Here is a 17403-nt window from a genome sequence, read left to right as displayed (position 1 = left end):
TCCCTGTTCAGGTTTTCCTCAGAACCTCCGAGTCCAGAACCAGAACCGCTGCAGTTCCTCTCAGGTGTTTTCTACAGGGAGTCGTTCTCCTTTAGTTGGGGGTATCAGAGTAAAGGGGCTGAATATTTGTGAATTAATTTCATCACCATGTGAACATCAAGGATTCACTGATGAGCAGAAAAGTTTCATTTGGACCCAGAACGTCTCGGTTAGCGGCTCGGTTCTGATGCTCTCATCCTTTTGTCCCCAGCTGGCTGCTGATTGGCTGCTGGCAGGACGCAGAGGAAGACGGTGACATCACCTCCAGCCAATCAGAGATGGAGAGAATCTGGGTTCTGCTGCAGACGATCGGGTCGGTTATCAGAACCGAGCCGATAAAGGATGGAGGAGGAATGATTCCTGATTCTCTCTGCTGCAGCTAAAGAGAAAATGAGGCCAGAACAGAACCAGAACCAGAACAGAACCAGAGCAGAGCAGAACAGAACAGAACCAGAACCAGAGCAGAACCAGAACCAGAACAGAACCAGAACAGAACCAGAACAGAACCAGAGCAGAACCTGAGACCTGCTGAAGATAATCTCTGCATTTCTGATTAAAGATTTTTCTCTGTACCTAGAATATTTCTATGGAGCTACATTTGGACCAAAACGTTTCTTCAAAAGAAAAAAAGAAAAAAATCTTAAAAATATTTTAAAATTTTTTCTTTCAGTTTCAAACTTGTTTTTTTCCGGATGGGGAGGAATAAATCCCGATCCGTCCGTCATCCAGGCCTGGAAAAATCCAGACTTTTCCAGATGAAATATTTTTCAGATTCTACTCCGTCAGGAATTTGTCTTCATAAATTTCTCTGATCTTCCTTGAACAGAACCAGAACCATGCAGTGACCAGGTGATGGAGACAACACGACCTCTAAAGGTCACGAGGTCGTCCATCATTGGAAACCAGAAAACTTCTGGATGTTTGGAGGAAAGCAGCCGTCCAACCCGGCGGTGTAGGCATGATGCTGCGGGCTTGTGAGCTGATCAGTTAGTCTGGATCATCTCGGTCTTAAACTTGAACGCAGCAGCTCCGGCTGTTTGTGACTCAGAAACTGATTTCTTCCTGCAGACATGAGAAACGACGACATGAATCCTCCAGATTGATTCATGTTGTCGGTTTGTAAAACGCCGTTTGTCTCTTCATCCTCCTCCTCTTCCTCCCAAAGGCAGAGCAGAGTGAGAGCGCTCTCTGGTGGAGCGCCGCCTGAACTTCAGCAGCTGAAACTCGGCCGACTTTCTTCTGCTGCACTCCGACAGGATTCCTCTATCGAGTGGCCTAGTCAAAGTCTGGACTCACATACCTGGCATTAAACAAGCTGCTGATGCTGGAAAACCTTCTGGCTTCTTAAGGAGGAGGTCAAAGGTCACCAGTGTTCCTGCTGGTGGAGCAACCAGTCCGCAGGTCAGGGTGTGAATACTTTTTCAGATCCGATCAGATTTGATTGACTTCCTCAAACATCCATCGCCATGGAAACCCAATAAATCAATAAATAATAAACTCACCCAACTGTAATAAACAAGATATTCATGGTTCTGCTGAACGAAAGATAAAAATTATACTTAAAAATGTGAATTTAAATTTAAGCCATTTTAAAAGATCTTAATCATGTAAAGATTTTCAGACTCCAAAGAGCATCAGAAATAAATAAAACATAAAAATAAAGTCAAAAAACTCAATTCAAAATGAAAGAGATTAAATCAATACCAAAAAAAAGAATAAAAATCAAGTCGGATTCACGGTCAGTCAATAAAAATAAAAAATTCTCGAAAATTCCTGGAATTTGACGTTTACAAAGTAAAATTCAGGAAAAGGTCCGGATGCTTTATGGAAGACGGCCTGGTTCATTAATAATATAATATAATAATATCCTTATGTCTGTGTGTCCAGGCTCTTCAAACCATAGAAGAAGAGAACCTGCTGCCTGTTGGGCCAAGCAGACTCACTACTGCCCCCTATGGAGCTGCAGAAATCCAGAGAAGAAACTTCCTGACATCAAATTAAATCTGAACGTTCAACAGAGAGTGGTCTGAGAAAACCTCCCTGAGGAACGCCACGTTCATCTGAGCTTTAAAACGAGCGGCTCAAATTAATCCGCTGCACCACCAAACCTTTAGAAAGTAGTTTGATAGAAATCAATGAGAGAGAAATATAAAAATAAATACTTTCATCTGTGAACATTTACAGCAACTTCACTGATCTGATGATGAAATACCAGAAAAAACATCAAACATTTATTTACCTTCTGCAGTGAAGCTTGAATATTTAATGAAACTTTCTAAACATCCACATCTTCCCTCATTATCCGTTTCTGTTCATTCGGCGGTTTTCCCTCAGCAGCTTTAACGGGTTCTGGGCCTCAGGAAGCCCAGAACCCGTCTGGGCTTCAGAACCAGGTCGGCTCTGATCAGAGAACCGGCCTCGGGATTTTACCGCTGGCTGAACTCGTCTCCATCATGGCCGCCCGCCCGTCAGACAGAAACCAGGCCGCGGCGCCGCAGAACAGCTTTCTACATCTGAGCTCATTAAATTTGGTCTCAACGTCACAACAGAACCCTCTGGACCGTCCAGACGGCTCCAACATGGCCGACATTCTGCCTCCAACCAACAGGGGGAGCTGAAGGACGCAGGCAGTGAAAGAAGCTCCTTCATTTTCCCAGAAATACATTTTTATAGAACAAAAAGTACATTTTACATATTTTAGCTTCTTCGTTCGTTTAAACCGATAAGAGTTTTGGTTCCGTTTATTCCTGGACAAAGAGAAACGGCCTGCAGAGTGTGTGTGTGTGTGTGTGTAGGTGTAGGTGTGTAGGTGTGTGTGTAGGTGTAGGTGTGTGTGTAGGTGTAGGTGTGTGTAGGTGTAGGTGTGTGTGTAGGTGTGTGTGTGTGTGTAGGTGTAGGTGTGTGTGTGTAGGTGTAGGTGTGTGTGGGTGTGGGTGTGTGTGTAGGTGTGTGTGTGTGTGTAGGTGTGTGTGTGTGTGTAGGTGTAGGTGTGTGTGTAGGTGTGTGTGTGTGTAGGTGTGTGTGTAGGTGTGTGGGTGTGTGTGTGTGTGTAGGTGTGTGTGTGTAGGTGTGTGTGTAGGTGTGTAGGTGTGTGTGTGTAGGTGTGTGTGTGTGTGTAGGTGTGTGTGTGTGTAGGTGTGTGTGTGTGTGGTGTGTGTGTGTGTGTGTGTGTGGTGTGTGTGTGTGTGTGTGTGTAGGTGTGTGTAGGTGTGTGTGTATGTGTAGGTGTGTGTGTGTGTGTAGGTGTAGGTGTGTGTGTAGGTGTGTGTGTGTGTGTAGGTGTGTGTGTGTGTGGGTGTGTGTGTGTGTGTGTGTAGGTGTAGGTGTGTGTGTAGGTGTGTGTGTGTGTGTGTGTGTGTGCGCAGGTGTGTGTGTGTAGGTGTGTGTAGGTGTAGGTGTGTGTGTGTAGGTGTGTGTGTGTGTGTGTAGGTGTGTGTGTGTGTGTAGGTGTGTGTGTGTGTAGGTGTGTGTGTGTGTGTGTGTAGGTGTGTGTGTAGGTGTGTAGGTGTGTAGGTGTGTGTGTGTGTAGGTGTGTGTGTGTGTGTAGGTGTGTGTGTGTGTGTAGGTGTGTGTGTGGTCCATAGTAAGACAGAAACACTTCGTCCTTCAGCTGGTTTCTGTCTCCATGAACATCAAAGCATCATCGCTTCATGTTTCCAGATTTATGATCTGCTGCAGGAAACAAACTCAAAACCACAAAATCGAACCCAGGAGGAAAAACAGAAACATTCAGATTTTAAATAAAACATTTCAGTCGGATCAGCTTCATGCTTCACTTTCCTCCGTATCCAGAGTTTATTTCACATTCAGTTTTATGTTCTAGTAAAATTGGCTCGTTCTATTTCTATATTTCTGCGACTGTATGGGTTTAACTGCACAGAACCAGAACCAGAACCAGAACCACAGTCAGCCTGGATTAAAACCCAGAGAAGATTATTAGTCTGAATTATTGATCCGTCTGCAATCAGGATTTAATTTATCAAATGATGAAAAAATGAACAAAAAATGATCAAGGTGTAAAAATTTAACTATTATACGTATTTAAATGTGACGGCTTGATAACCGGGCCGAACCGGGCCGAACCGATGTCTGTGTGACTGGATGAGGCGCAACGTGGAGGCGTGAGAAACCCGGATTCAGAGTTTATTACGCCGTCCCTCAGCCAACGCTAATCCCTGGCTGAGGGACAGGGGGACAGGTGGACAGGAGGACAGGAAGACAGGAGGACAGGAGGACAGGGGGACGGGAGGACAGGTGGACGGGAGGACAGGGGGACAGGAAGACAGGAGGACAGGGGGACAGGAGGACAGGAGGACGGGAGGACAGGGGGACAGGAGGACAGGTGGACGGGAGGACAGGGGGACAGGAGGACGGGAGGACAGGAGGACAGGAGGACAGGTGGACAGGGGGACAGGAGGACGGGAGGACAGGTGGACGGGAGGACAGGAGGACGGGAAGACGCAGCACCAGGTCTGGAAACTCTTTTTTTCTTTGTCATCATTTGGTTGAAAAACAAACTGAGCTCTTGTGTTCAGATGGATAAAAACTGAAATCTTTCCAAAGTGATGTTTTCTTTTTAAACCTCCTGATTGTTTTGTGATGTTTGTGTGAAATAATCCTTTAAGTAGCAGAAGTGATGAGGTTCCTCCTTCATCCTGAGGATGATGATGAGTCGTTGCGTGCTGCTGCTGCATCAACACTTCAGTGAGATTATGATGATAAGCAGTCAGAGATTAGCATGAAACATGAGATTAGGAAGCATGCGATGGATCCATCTGCAGCCAAACGGTTCAGTTTCTGCTTCAAGGTCAGCAGCTTCAGCTAAAGCATGAAAACATCCAGAGCAGCTTCTTCTTTCAGTCTCCCACATTCACAGGCTGGTTTCCCTCCTTCAGTCCGGTTCTACTGGACCCAGAACATCTGCTCCACCTCCAGCTGCTGTGGCTCTGAGTCAAACCCAGCTGTTCCCCTCCTGGCCTGTGGGGGCGCTGCACCAAGAACCACTGAAGGAAACGACACAAAAACCAACGAAGACACTGAGAGCAACTTCCTTCTTCACCAGATGGAAACAAGATGGAGGATTTTAGTGGTTGGAGGATTTCTCTTTAGGCTAAAGACCAGGAGCCATTTCTGCTGCTAGCGCTAGGCTAGCACGTTAGCTTTGGCTGGATTTACCCAGAATGCTCTGTTCTATAGTCCACTTCCTGCTTTAGAGCCGTCTCCGGTCCACATGGCGTTAACATTCAAACTGAACCAGAGTTCACTTCATCCAAACCCAGACGAGGTTTGGATGACTAGAGGTCAGAGGTCGATTAGCATTCACACCTCACCAACCGAACCAGACTTAATATGCAGACGGACTGGAGTCGGGCTAAAGCGGAGTGAGCCGATGAAAACCATCTGGTCTCCAAACGGAGGCGTCGATCACTAAAAGCTTTAAAACCAAATCCATCAGTGATTTCACATCATTTCTCCTCTTCGAGTTTCAAACTTTTTCCCTCCCAGGATGTTCCCAGCAGCTCCAGTCTCCTTAAACTGGTTCCCAGCAGCTCCAGTCTCCTTAAACTGGTTCCCAGCAGCTCCAGTTTCCTTAAACTGGTCCTGCTGGGAACATTTACAGAGTCAGAAACATGAATATCTGCAGCTTTTACTGGAGCTGAAATGGATCCAAGCTGCTGCTCTGCTCCAGGCGCTCAAACTCATCTGCTGGTTCCATGAAGGAGTTCCTCTGGGTCTGGACTTCTACATTTGTCCCATAATCTTCATCATGCTCCTCTTCCTCCTGCAACTCGTCTTTGAAGGCTGCAGCAGCGAGTCGGGCTTTGATGTGAAGCCTGGAAAGCTGCTGGGAGATCCAGAGACGTTTAGCTGGAGGAGTTAAACAACTTCAGCCTCAGAACGTCAGACACCAACTTCACAGTTCCAGAAGTAAAAACCGGGAGAGGAATTATAGAAAATATAATAAACATCGATACAACAAAACACACCAGCAGTATAAACCTGAAACCTTCACTGAGAACCAAACCCTCCATGTTTACATCCAACTAACACATCACAGCCGCAAGGAAATATCACCGACCGACAGCCGATTATCAATGACCGACAGCCGATTATCAATGACGGACGGCCCGATTATTAACGACCGACGGCCCAATTATCACCGACCGACGGCCCAATTATCACCGACCGACGGCCCAATTATCACCGACCGACGGCCCATTATCACCGACCGACGGCCGATTATCACCGACCGACAGCCGATTATCACCGACCGACAGCCGATTATCACCGACCGACAGCCGATTATCACCGACCGACAGCCGATTATCACCGACCGACGGCCCGATTATCAATGACCGACGGCCCAATTACTAATGACAGACGGCCCGATTATTAAAGACCGACGGCCCAATTATTAACGACCGACGGCCCAATTATCACCGACCGACGGCCCAATTATCACCGACCGACGGCCCATTATCACCGACCGACGGCCCATTATCACCGACCGACGGCCCAATTATCACCGACCGACGGCCCATTATCACCGACCGACGGCCCATTATCACCGACCGACGGCCCAATTATCACCGACCGACGGCCCAATTATCACCGACCGACGGCCCAATTATCACCGACCGACGGCCCATTATCACCGACCGACGGCCCATTATCACCGACCGACGGCCCAATTATCACCGACCGACGGCCGATTATCACCGACCGACGGCCCGATTATCACCGACCGACAGCCGATTATCACCGACCGACAGCCGATTATCACCGACCGACAGCCGATTATCACCGACCGACAGCCGATTATCACCGACCGACGGCCCGATTATCAATGACCGACGGCCCAATTACTAATGACAGACGGCCCGATTATTAAAGACCGACGGCCCAATTATTAACGACCGACGGCCCAATTATCACCGACCGACGGCCCAATTATCACCGACCGACGGCCCATTATCACCGACCGGCCCATTATCACCGACCGACGGCCCATTATCACCGACCGACGGCCCAATTATCACCGACCGACGGCCCATTATCACCGACCGACGGCCCATTATCACCGACCGACGGCCCATTATCACCGACCGACGGCCCAATTATCACCGACCGACGGCCCATTATCACCGACCGACGGCCCATTATCACGACCGACGGCCCATTATCACCGACCGACGGCCCATTATCACCGACCGACGGCCCATTATCACCGACCACGGCCCATTATCACCGACCGACGGCCCATTATCACCGACCGACGGCCCAATTATCAATGACCGACGGCCCATTATCACCGACCGACGGCCCATTATCACCGACCGACGGCCCATTATCAACGACCGACGGCCCCATTATCAACGACCGACGGCCCAATTATCACGACCGACGGCCCATTATCACCGACCGACGGCCCATTATCACCGACCGACGGCCCAATTATCACCGACCGACGGCCCATTATCACCGACCGACGGCCCATTATCACCGACCGACGGCCCAATTATCACCGACCGACGGCCCATTATCACCGACCGACGGCCCATTATCACCGACCGACGGCCCATTATCACCGACCGACGGCCCAATTATCACCGACCGACGGCCCAATTATCACCGACCGACGGCCCATTATCACCGACCGACGGCCCATTATCACCGACCGACGGCCCAATTATCACCGACCGACGGCCCATTATCACCGACCGACGGCCCATTATCACCGACCGACGGCCCATTATCACCGACCGACGGCCCAATTATCAATGACCGACGGCCCAATTATCACCGACCGACGGCCCATTATCACCGACCGACGGCCCATTATCACCGACCGACGGCCCAATTATCAATGACCGACGGCCCAATTATCAATGACCGACGGCCCAATTATCAATGACCGACGGCCCAATTACTAATGACAGACGGCCCGATTATTAAAGACCGACGGCCCAATTATTAACGACCGACGGCCCAATTATCACCGACCGACGGCCCAATTATCACCGACCGACGGCCCATTATCACCGACCGACGGCCCATTATCACCGACCGACGGCCCATTATCACCGACCGACGGCCGATTATCACCGACCGACAGCCCATTATCACCGACCGACGGCCCATTATCACCGACCGACGGCCGATTATCACCGACCGACAGCCGATTATCACCGACCGACAGCCGATTATCACCGACCGACAGCCGATTATCACCGACCGACAGCCGATTATCAATGACCGACAGCCGATTATCAATGACCGACGGCCCGATTATCAATGACCGACGGCCCGATTATCAATGACCGACGGCCCAATTACTAATGACCGACGGCCCAATTACTAATGACAGACGGCCCAATTATTAATGACCGACAGCCGATTATCACCGACCGACAGCCGATTATCAATGAACGACAGCCGATTATCAATGAACGACAGCCGATTATCAATGAACGACAGCCGATTATCAATGAACGACAGCCGATTATCAATGACCAACGGCCCGATTATCAATGATCGACGGCCCAATTACTAATGACAGACGGCCCAATTATTAATGACCGACAGCCGATTATCAATGAACGACAGCCGATTATCAATGAACGACGGCCCAATTATTAATGACAGACGGCCCGATTATTAAAGACCGACGGCCCAATTATTAACGACCGACGGCCCAATTATCACCGACCGACGGCCCAATTATCACCGACCGACGGCCCATTATCACCGACCGACGGCCCATTATCACCGACCGACGGCCCAATTATCACCGACCGACGGCCCAATTATCACCGACCGACGGCCCATTATCACCGACCGACGGCCCATTATCACCGACCGACGGCCCAATTATCACCGACCGACGGCCCAATTATCACCGACCGACGGCCCATTATCACCGACCGACGGCCCATTATCACCGACCGACGGCCCAATTATCACCGACCAACGGCCCATTATCACCGACCGACGGCCCATTATCACCGACCGACGGCCCAATTATCAATGACCGACGGCCCAATTATCACCGACCGACGGCCCATTATCACCGACCGACGGCCCATTATCACCGACCGACGGCCCAATTATCAATGACCGACGGCCCAATTATCAATGACCGACGGCCCAATTATCAATGACCGACGGCCCAATTATTAACGACCGACGGCCCAATTATCACCGACCGACGGCCCAATTATCACCGACCGACGGCCCAATTATCACCGACCGACGGCCCATTATCACCGACCGACGGCCCAATTATCACCGACCGACGGCCCATTATCACCGACCGACGGCCCATTATCACCGACCGACGGCCCATTATCACCGACCGACGGCCCATTATCACCGACCGACGGCCCATTATCACCGACCGACGGCCCAATTATCACCGACCGACGGCCCATTATCACCGACCGACGGCCCATTATCACCGACCGACGGCCCATTATCACCGACCGACGGCCCAATTATCACCGACCGACGGCCCATTATCACCGACCGACGGCCCATTATCACCGACCGACGGCCCAATTATCAATGACCGACGGCCCAATTATCACCGACCGACGGCCCATTATCACCGACCGACGGCCCATTATCACCGACCGACGGCCCAATTATCAATGACCGACGGCCCAATTATCAATGACCGACGGCCCAATTATCAATGACCGACGGCCCAATTACTAATGACAGACGGCCCGATTATTAAAGACCGACGGCCCAATTATTAACGACCGACGGCCCAATTATCACCGACCGACGGCCCAATTATCACCGACCGACGGCCCATTATCACCGACCGACGGCCCATTATCACCGACCGACGGCCCATTATCACCGACCGACGGCCGATTATCACCGACCGACAGCCCATTATCACCGACCGACGGCCCATTATCACCGACCGACGGCCGATTATCACCGACCGACAGCCGATTATCACCGACCGACAGCCGATTATCACCGACCGACAGCCGATTATCAATGACCGACAGCCGATTATCAATGACCGACGGCCCGATTATCAATGACCGACGGCCCGATTATCAATGACCGACGGCCCAATTACTAATGACCGACGGCCCAATTACTAATGACAGACGGCCCAATTATTAATGACCGACAGCCGATTATCACCGACCGACAGCCGATTATCAATGAACGACAGCCGATTATCAATGAACGACAGCCGATTATCAATGAACGACAGCCGATTATCAATGAACGACAGCCGATTATCAATGACCAACGGCCGATTATCAATGATCGACGGCCCAATTACTAATGACAGACGGCCCAATTATTAATGACCGACAGCCGATTATCAATGAACGACAGCCGATTATCAATGAACGACGGCCCAATTATTAATGACCGACGGCCCGATTATTAACGACCGACGGCCCAATTATTAATGACCAACAGCCCAATTATTAATGACCGACAGCCGATTATCAATGACCGATGGCCCAATTATTAATGACCGACGGCCCATTATCACCGACCGACGGCCCATTATCACCGACCGACGGCCCAATTATCAATGACCGACGGCCCAATTATCAATGACCGACGGCCCAATTATCAATGACCGACGGCCCAATTATTAACGACCGACGGCCCAATTATCACCGACCGACGGCCCAATTATCACCGACCGACGGCCCATTATCACCGACCGACGGCCCATTATCACCGACCGACGGCCCCATTATGGCCCATTATCACCGACCGACGGCCCATTATCACCGACCGACGGCCCAATTATCACCGACCGACGGCCCAATTATCACCGACCGACGGCCCATTATCACCGACCGACGGCCCATTATCACCGACCGACGGCCCAATTATCACCGACCGACGGCCCAATTATCACCGACCGACGGCCCATTATCACCGACCGACGGCCCATTATCACCGACCGACGGCCCAATTATCACCGACCGACGGCCCATTATCACCGACCGACGGCCCATTATCACCGACCGACGGCCCAATTATCAATGACCGACGGCCCAATTATCAATGACCGACGGCCCAATTATCAATGACCGACGGCCCAATTACTAATGACAGACGGCCCGATTATTAAAGACCGACGGCCCAATTATTAACGACCGACGGCCCAATTATCACCGACCGACGGCCCAATTATCACCGACCGACGGCCCATTATCACCGACCGACGGCCCATTATCACCGACCGACGGCCCATTATCACCGACCGACGGCCGATTATCACCGACCGACAGCCCATTATCACCGACCGACGGCCCATTATCACCGACCGACGGCCGATTATCACCGACCGACAGCCGATTATCACCGACCGACAGCCGATTATCACCGACCGACAGCCGATTATCACCGACCGACAGCCGATTATCAATGACCGACAGCCGATTATCAATGACCGACGGCCCGATTATCAATGACCGACGGCCCGATTATCAATGACCGACGGCCCAATTACTAATGACCGACGGCCCAATTACTAATGACAGACGGCCCAATTATTAATGACCGACAGCCGATTATCACCGACCGACAGCCGATTATCAATGAACGACAGCCGATTATCAATGAACGACAGCCGATTATCAATGAACGACAGCCGATTATCAATGAACGACAGCCGATTATCAATGACCAACGGCCCGATTATCAATGATCGACGGCCCAATTACTAATGACAGACGGCCCAATTATTAATGACCGACAGCCGATTATCAATGAACGACAGCCGATTATCAATGAACGACGGCCCAATTATTAATGACCGACGGCCCGATTATTAACGACCGACGGCCCAATTATTAATGACCAACAGCCCAATTATTAATGACCGACAGCCGATTATCAATGACCGATGGCCCAATTATTAATGACCGACGGCCCAATTATTAATGACCGACGGCCCAATTATTAATGACCGACGGCCCAATTATTAATGACCGACGGCCCAATTATTAATGACCGACAGCCGATTATCACCGACGGACAGCCGATTATCAATGAACGACGGCCGATTATTGATGACCGACGGCACATTATCACCGACTGACAGCCGATAATTAATGACCGACAGCCGATTATCAATGACCGACAGCCGATTATTACTGACCCACAGTCTATAATTAATGACCCATAGCCGATTATTAACGACCGACAGCTGATGATCAATGACCGACAGCCGATTATCAATGACCGACAGCCGATTATCAATGACCGACAGCCGATTATCAATGACCGACAGCCGATTATTACTGACCCACAGTCTATAATTAATGACCCATAGCCGATTATTAACGACCGACAGCTGATGATCAATGACCGACAGCCGATTATCAATGACCGACAGCTGATTATCAATGACCGACAGCCGATTATCAATGACCGACAGCCGATTATCAATGACCGACAGCCGATTATTAATGACCGACGGCCCAATTATTAATGACCGACGGCCCAATTATTAATGACCGACAGCCGATTATCAATGACTGACAGCCGATTATTAATGACCCACAGTCTATAATTAATGACCCATAGCCGATTATTAACGACCGACAGCTGATTATCAATGACCGACAGCCGATTATTAATGACTGACAGCCGATTATTAATGACCCACAGTCTATAATTAATGACCCATAGCCGATAATTAATGAGCCACAGCCGATTATTAATGACCGACAGCCGATTATTAATGACCGACAGCCGATTGTTACCAACACACACACACAAACTCAATATAATTGAAATTAAATAGACATCAATTATTGAAATCATCGTCAACTAATCAATAATAATTAACTGGATCATTCATGTTTTGCTACAAATGATCAGGATTCACTAAAATAACTTATTAACCTTTATGCAATAAATTATTTTTTTATTTAATATAGAAATTGATTTGCATCTTTTTATGTATTTTTAATATTGTATATAAAAGAAGGTGAAAAACCTGCACTGTGCCTTTTTCATCTGATTATTCAGTTAGTTGTCAGAATAATCGATCAATATAATAATCAATACTTGGAGCCGAACGTCTGATGAAGCAGAAAACAGACGAAGCTTAAAGAAGCAGGTGAGTTTTACCAGGAAATATTCATGAAAAATGAAAACCAAAACCTCAGGAAGGTCGTAGTTTTACCTCTGGATGTAACCATGGCAACCAGCATCCTGAGCCAATCAGATTTCATTTCCTCTCTGCCTTAATCTAGACACCAAACCGGTAGAGTTCACCTGGTCAGAACCGAATCCAGGCAACTCCCAGGTTGACCTCTGACCTCTGAAGCTTCAGAGCAAACAGCTGGAGCTGAACTCACCTGGAGGCTGCAGGGCCCCCTGCTGCTCCTCCAGCCCGGCTGCAGAGCCCCCCAGCGGCGCGGGGTCCGCCGGCGGGACGCACGGCTGCAGGTTCCGGTCCTCCCCGCTGAGTTCACGGAGCGTCCGGGTCCAGAAACTCCCAGCAGCCATGACAGAAACGGATTAATCCTGAGATGGAAGAGACTTCCTGAAGTTCCCGAGGTAAAGCTGGAGGTGCTGCTGGGCCAATCAGAAGGGCCTAGTCAAAGCCCTGAGGTAGAAACTGAGGTCCTACAAGTGAAAAGAATCCTGCAGATCCTTCATCACTGGTCTGGTCCAGATGGAGAGCCCGGCTCCTGCAGACTGAGGAGGAGCGCCGCAGTGCAGGATGGGACTTTCCTCCCCCTGAAAAGATGAAGTTCAGATTTCAGCCGGTCAGTGACGCAGAGGCAGGAACCGCACCGCAAACACAGCGCTAAACCCGCAAACACAGCGCTGAACCCGCAAACACACCGCAGCAGCGGCCGCAGCCCCGACTCCACGCTGGTCCCGCAGACTGGCAGCCCGCTCGGTGCGGGGCAGAGCTGCGGTGCTGATGAACACCGGCGGCAGCTTCTGTTCACTCACTTCATCCCGCAGCTGAGCTGAAGGGTCGGAGCTGCGGGGTCGGGAGGAAATGCGGGGAAAGCCGCTTCCTGCGAGTCCGCAGCGGCTCGGATTTTAGGAATAAATCCATTAAATTTAAAGATGGAGGATCGGAAACGCTGCGGATTGGACCAGAACCGCGGAGGCTCCGGGAAAGTACGCACCTGATGACGCAACAGCCGCGTCATCAGGTGCGTACTTTCATCCTGAATCTGCAGAAAGAGGAAATGAGGAAGAGGAGATTTCCGCTCCAGGAGGAAGGATTTCCATCTGACAGCTGGAAATCAGACTGAACCCATTCTGGGGTTTTTCAGCTGGAACCAGAACCAGAACCAGAACCAGTGACCGTTTATAAAACTAAACTGTGATAATTAACAGAAATATTACGGATGTTTAGCTCATCATGAGTAAAAAAATTTTACTTTTCAAAGTCACCATGTTATTAATTCATTTATGAATGTTACAGTTTTAAATTATTTATCTTGAAGCTACTTTGAAGATAAATATTTAGTTTGCAGACAACTAAATGGTTAGCTTCAAGCTAAATGGCTAGCTTCAAGCTAAATGGCTAGCTTGAAGCTAAATGGCTAGCTTGAAGCTAAATGGCTAGCTTCAAGCTAAATGGTTAGCTTCAAGCTAAATGGTTAGCTTCAAGCTAAATGGTTAGCTTCAAGCTAAATGGTTAGCTTCCTACCTGGTTTACTTTGGAATCTGGTTTGCTAACTATTGGTTCGGAGCTAAATTGTTACCTCGCCAAAGTTAGCTTAAAATCTCTTCATCAGCGATAAACCTGGCCAGTTGTAGTGGAATCTATCGATAAAACTATTATATTAACAATCTGCATTCGATGATAACTTCTTAAACTAAAATAATACTGAACATCTCCTCATATTTTGTAATTCGGCAGCATACAAATAAATAATGATTGATCAGATTGAGAACATTTAAGCACATTAATCGTCATCTTACCTTCATTGTCGTTGGTCCAGCTGTCCAAGCATCTTAATTTATAGGTGAAGGACAGAAAAACAAGATCGAGAAACCAGAGCCAGGTTTGGACAGAGTCCGAACCGGACTGACGGTCTGCTGGCTGCTTAACGGGTCTCAGCTGTGGTGATCAGAACCGGAAACAGTGAAACCTGAAGATCAGGAACTGGTTAAATCAACGCGTGTTCTCTGTAATATGAGGCAACGCTTCCGGTTAAGCAGTAATGTTTGACTGAAAAGCCAATTAAGCACATTTTAACCTTAAACTACATATAAAAAATAAGCAACAATTTAAATTCAAAACCCTTTATTGCTGTTAAATTACTGAATGGATATCTGAGCTCATCAATAAATATATTTATAGTTTTTAATCTGATATTCAGGTCCTTCATCCATCAGATGATCAGAACTGTTTCAGGAAGTCCTGATTCATGGAGTGTCTTTAGAAATGTGGACTGTGAACGCTGACATTAGCTTTAGCTGCTACATATTAGCATTGAGATGCTATTTTAGGCTAGCATTGCTTCACTGGTGGGCTATCTTCCAGTGTCCAATCAGATCATTTAGAAGCAGAAATAAACCTTCATCTTCGTCATTCATCGCTGGATGTTTTTTGTGCACCAGGTTTACTGTTGTACCAGAAACATGTATTTAAAAAAAGATTAATTGCAATAACATTTTTTTACCACATTAAAGTTGATGCAATTAATTGATCGAAATTAACAGAGTCCTAGCTTGAATGAAGGACACATTAAGAAATGGAAAATAAGTTAAATTAAAATTACATATATGATACATATAAAAGAAAATGTAAATAATCAACAACTGATCAAATTAACAGATTTAATGAGCTGGGGGCAATCTTCCTTCCATGGACCTTACCAAGCTCCGCCCAGAAACGCCCCTCTAAAACCCCACGTGGCTGCATGTCTCACAAACAAAGCCTCGCTGTGCTTAGTTTCTATCTAAACATGGCGTCTTTCATTTCGACTGACTCTCTGCAAAGTATTTCTGAGTTGATTAGTGTAACATTTCTGCTGGATTTTCACAAAATATCAGCCACGACAATGGAACCAACAAGTTCATGTCATCTTTTTTGGACAACATCAAGGTGTTTGAGCCACGCGATGCCTCCAACATTGTGCGAGTCACAGCTAAATGCTACCGATTGATGAGGAAAACAGCAGATCCTCACACCCTCAGCATAAATATAGCTGTGGACAAGATCACTGATGCCTATTGTTCTTGCAAGGCTGGGTAAGTCGGACATTCATGGTTTTGAGGGTTACTTTTGAAACCAGTGATATCTGTTGTTGGCAAATGTTTGAGTGTCCCTAGGCCTGATGCTAGCATGGCTAACACAATTACAGTTTAGTAAAAGGCCTTTTCAGGTGAAATAAAATCTTTAATGTATGTCAGATACGGTACACATTGCATATTGATCTGTTCAGCTAACGTAAGGCTGTAACAGACAGGCTTCAGGATGTAGAAGATGTATCGGTACTGCCATTATGCTGCACTTGGCTAAAAGGTTTTCATAATGGATGTGTTTATTATTGACTTTATTTTTTTCATTCACTAAACACAAAGAAAGCAAAGCAATAATACTTACACCAGCAGACACTTTGTTCTTATTGATCCTATGACGGTTGAGCTGCAAATGCGGTCGTGCACAAGCTTTGATCCAAGCAAGGCTTTCCGTTTCAGATTTTGGAAATCTGTGAATTTTAGTTCCACAAATACGATCAGGATACCTGACATCGCCTGTACAGATACCCCACTAACAGTGGAGAACCATTCTTTTTTGAGTTTTGACGCAAAAACTTTCTGCCGGTCTGCTAGTCCACAACATACATTAGCATGTATTTACTACAGTAGCTTGTGTTTGTGAGACGGTCACGCACGTGAGAGCTGCGCTGTGACGTGAAATGGGCATTAGCCAATGAAACGCAGCCCCTGTGGTCCATTAACAAGGAATCTATAAAGGGGTGGAGTCTGTGAGAGTGGGCGGACCTTAACACAATCAGACTAACAGAAGCACGAGATTAAACTCATCAGATTGTTTCTGTTGTAAAACAGCAATCGATCAATTTTTACACTTTTACAAAGTAGATTTGTTAATTCCTTTCAATTTTGAACAATGTAAATCCTTTAATTTATTGATGTGAAACTGTTAAATCAAATTAACAGCATTCTAATTTTTCTCCATTTTTTGCTAAAAGTCCCGTCTTTATCGCAGAGTCCCTGATGGTCTTAGCTGACTCCTGCCTTGGGCCGGCTCCGGCTGGGAGGAATAACTGGCCTTCATTGTGGCCTTCCTCTTCACACGCCTGGAAAATAAGAGGAGGAATAACAATCGTCTGGGTGTTTGAGTTGTGACGCACAGAG

General features: G+C 48.0%; 1 protein-coding gene across 2 annotated transcripts in view; it reads right to left on the bottom strand.

Annotated features, from left to right (window-relative positions):
* Window positions 1-15014, bottom strand: part of LOC103463201 (phosphatidylinositol 3-kinase regulatory subunit gamma) — a 78383-nt gene extending 63369 nt beyond the window's left edge. Inside the window, exons 1-2 of one of the 2 annotated variants that reach the window (XM_081605870.1) lie at window positions 14998-15014; window positions 13404-13788 (exon numbers count right to left, since the gene is read on the bottom strand). In XM_081605870.1, coding sequence (XP_081461996.1) covers window positions 13404-13554 — 151 coding nt within the window. In that variant the 5' untranslated portion in view covers window positions 13555-13788; window positions 14998-15014. Of the gene's footprint in view, window positions 1-13403; window positions 14203-14997 lie in introns of those variants that run through there. The other variant, XM_081605869.1, reaches the window with a different exon arrangement.
* Window positions 15015-17403: the final 2389 nt, after the last annotated feature.

The sequence above is a fragment of the Poecilia reticulata genome, chromosome 4, assembly GCF_904066995.2.
Source record: "Poecilia reticulata chromosome 4, P_reticulata-male-v2, whole genome shotgun sequence".
In the NCBI taxonomy this organism is placed as follows: domain Eukaryota; kingdom Metazoa; phylum Chordata; class Actinopteri; order Cyprinodontiformes; family Poeciliidae; genus Poecilia; species Poecilia reticulata.
This window is presented reverse-complemented; position numbering and strand designations above follow the sequence as displayed.